General features: G+C 33.4%; 1 protein-coding gene across 1 annotated transcript; it reads right to left on the reverse strand.

Moving 5' to 3' along the window:
- Nucleotides 1–273: 273 nt before the first annotated feature.
- Nucleotides 274–2,109, reverse strand: LOC7459975 (peroxisomal membrane protein PMP22). The gene is made up of 7 exons (XM_002314453.4): nt 1,918–2,109; nt 1,677–1,775; nt 1,415–1,516; nt 1,248–1,323; nt 1,047–1,117; nt 853–938; nt 274–581 (listed from the first exon to the last, which is right to left on the reverse strand). Exons 1-7 carry the CDS (start codon nt 1,987–1,989, stop codon nt 530–532), a joined length of 558 nt encoding a protein of 185 aa, XP_002314489.1. The 5' UTR covers nt 1,990–2,109; the 3' UTR covers nt 274–529.
- Between the last annotated feature and the right edge of the window lie 445 nt (nt 2,110–2,554).

Below are 2,554 nucleotides of genomic sequence, written 5' to 3' on the forward strand. Positions count from 1 at the left end.
GTCAATATTACTTTGAACACCCAACAGTCAAAACTATTTGTGATGACTTGCAGTTATCTGACCTATGGATTGTCTGATAACACACATCCTCTTTTTTCTTTCTTTGTCCTGAACGAGGTTTCAGAGAAAGCCTATAGTTTTATATAAGGAAAAAAAGAAGATAAAGAACCATTTGTTTTTCTTTTATTAAACAATGATATACAGTTTTTTAAATATGAGCTAGTGATGCGTAAGAGATTAAAATCATCCTCTAAACTCAGAAATGCAGGGAGATTCACACATAAAAACGATGGACTGTAGAATATATAGAGAGTACAAAATCCAGGTAGTTCTACTGAGAATCAGAGACCTTAATTTTCCCAAGGGAGAAGTTCAACAAACCAACAGTCTATAAAAGCTCGACTACATGAATACAAGCTATTATTATACGATTGAAATTCCATATCCTGGCATTTTCTTTCCTTACAAGATGGGGTATTGCGCTAAAAAACCAGAAGGGAAATCTAGAGGAGAAGAAGGTCACTCCATTCTATGAGTCCTTGATCACAGCTGAACGTGCTTTGAGATTCAAAAAGATTGTCCTGAAGTCAGCAAACAGACAAATTAAAGAGGTCATTATTATAATAATATATAGCTAAACAAATTGCAAAAACCCAACAATGCCACAACAACTGCGCCTAGATTTGAACATTATCATTGCAAGATTAAAATATGCTGGCCAAGGCATGGAGTCTAAGAAGTTGTATTTGAGGTAGAAAATTAATAAATTAGTACTTAGAATTAGCTTATTTAACATGGTCGAGATTGAATAAATCTGGAGGATCGATCAGAGTGAACTGAGGGCATATATACCAGCACAGACCAACAAAGCATTGGAATATAACTCGGAGTTGCAAAGGCACGAACTGGTTATTCACCCAAGCAACCACAGGCCCGACCTGTAACTCGCAAAAAATCATTATTTTAATTAGTTCTCTGCATGCTCTTGCTGTGTTATCAGCGTACATGTCAAATATATAGCACTGGTTTGCATTTATATTTTGCACCTTCCATGCTGCCACTTGGACAGAAGTGAAGTCTTTCTTAATCTTGTCCTTGATAAAAACCCATGGTATTCCTGCAGTAGCAAACAAAATAATCTTCTTAACAAAACACTAAGAGATTATGGAGATTAAATAATGAGATCGCTCCTTGTAACTTGAAAGAAATGGTGGATAGAATTAAGTTCAATTAATATAGGCACATACCCTCAATTACCAAGCCATAGTACAGCATGAAAAGCAGGTTGTTCAAAGGAGAGGAAGTCAATTGTTCGAACAAAACCTAGTAAGTTCAAGAACTTCCACTCCTTAATCTTTAGAAAACAAAAGCAATATCGGCACTAGAAACAATCAAAACCATACACGAAGCTTACCATTTTTGCAACAGTTTTGCTGTCATTCTTTCCCTTGAAAATAACGCTCATCAATTTGTGAAGATAATGCCCAAACGGTCCTCCATATGCAAAGCCAAAAAGCTTCATAAATCAAGACCAGCTGTTTAGTTTTACAAATTAAAGATCATCATGTCTACTAGATATGCATCCCACCAAAATTCTCTTCTTTCATTTCCCAGTAAGAAACCTAAGTGAGAATATGGAAAAAACACAAGGGAGAAGAAAAGGCCCCCGGCCTTACACTGAAAAGAAGCAATCTTCTTAACTGAAGCTTCTTGATACCAGAAATCTTTTGAGCAAGTGCATCCCCTAACCCAGCTATAACCCCAGAAGTTAATGCCTGCAGAGACACCCATAAATGATAGAGTAAAATTACAATATATAAGAAACAAGAAAACAAACTCTAAACACAAAAATAAAAGTCAAGAACTTGGAAACAGTATTTGATCAAGAAGAGAGAAAAAACAACAAAAGAAAACAACCTTTGTCCTAAGAGGGTTAACTTGGAGTTGAATTAAATATTTTCTCCATGCTTCTTTGGCGACATCAGACATGATGTTAACTATCAAATCTCTCTGGTCTCTTGGATATTACGTGCAGGTTAATTTGCTTGTGATATTTATATATAGGTGAGAAGCAGAGGGAAAGCGGCTTACTAAGATGTTAGCTTTCTTCTTTCTTCTTCATTTTTTAAACAGTTTATCTACAAAAATAAAACGACAAGGAAGGGTTTGGTGCAACCAATCAAATTTCTATCACAATCACATTACAAAATACATTAAAATGCCACGTAAATTATCATAGCAATCTATAGTATTTGTTTTTTCAATTTCCATAGTTAAATACTTTTTTTCAATTGCATTATTTTAAAACCAAATTATTTATCAATTTCTTATAATATGTTAGAGAAAAACAAATTAAAAAAAAATAATGAAAGTGTAAAACAATGAGAAATCTTATGATGATATCTCAATTTTGTTAGAAAAATTTATGTTTAGTATATATATATTTTTTTCTTTCACAGTCCCTATAGTTTTGTAATTTTAACTTTAATCCACAATTTTATTTTCTTATCATTTTAGACTCCAAGTTTAAGAGAGAAAAAAAATTCACCTCAAA

Source organism: Populus trichocarpa, chromosome 10 (assembly GCF_000002775.5).
Source record: "Populus trichocarpa isolate Nisqually-1 chromosome 10, P.trichocarpa_v4.1, whole genome shotgun sequence".
NCBI lineage: Eukaryota > Viridiplantae > Streptophyta > Magnoliopsida > Malpighiales > Salicaceae > Populus > Populus trichocarpa.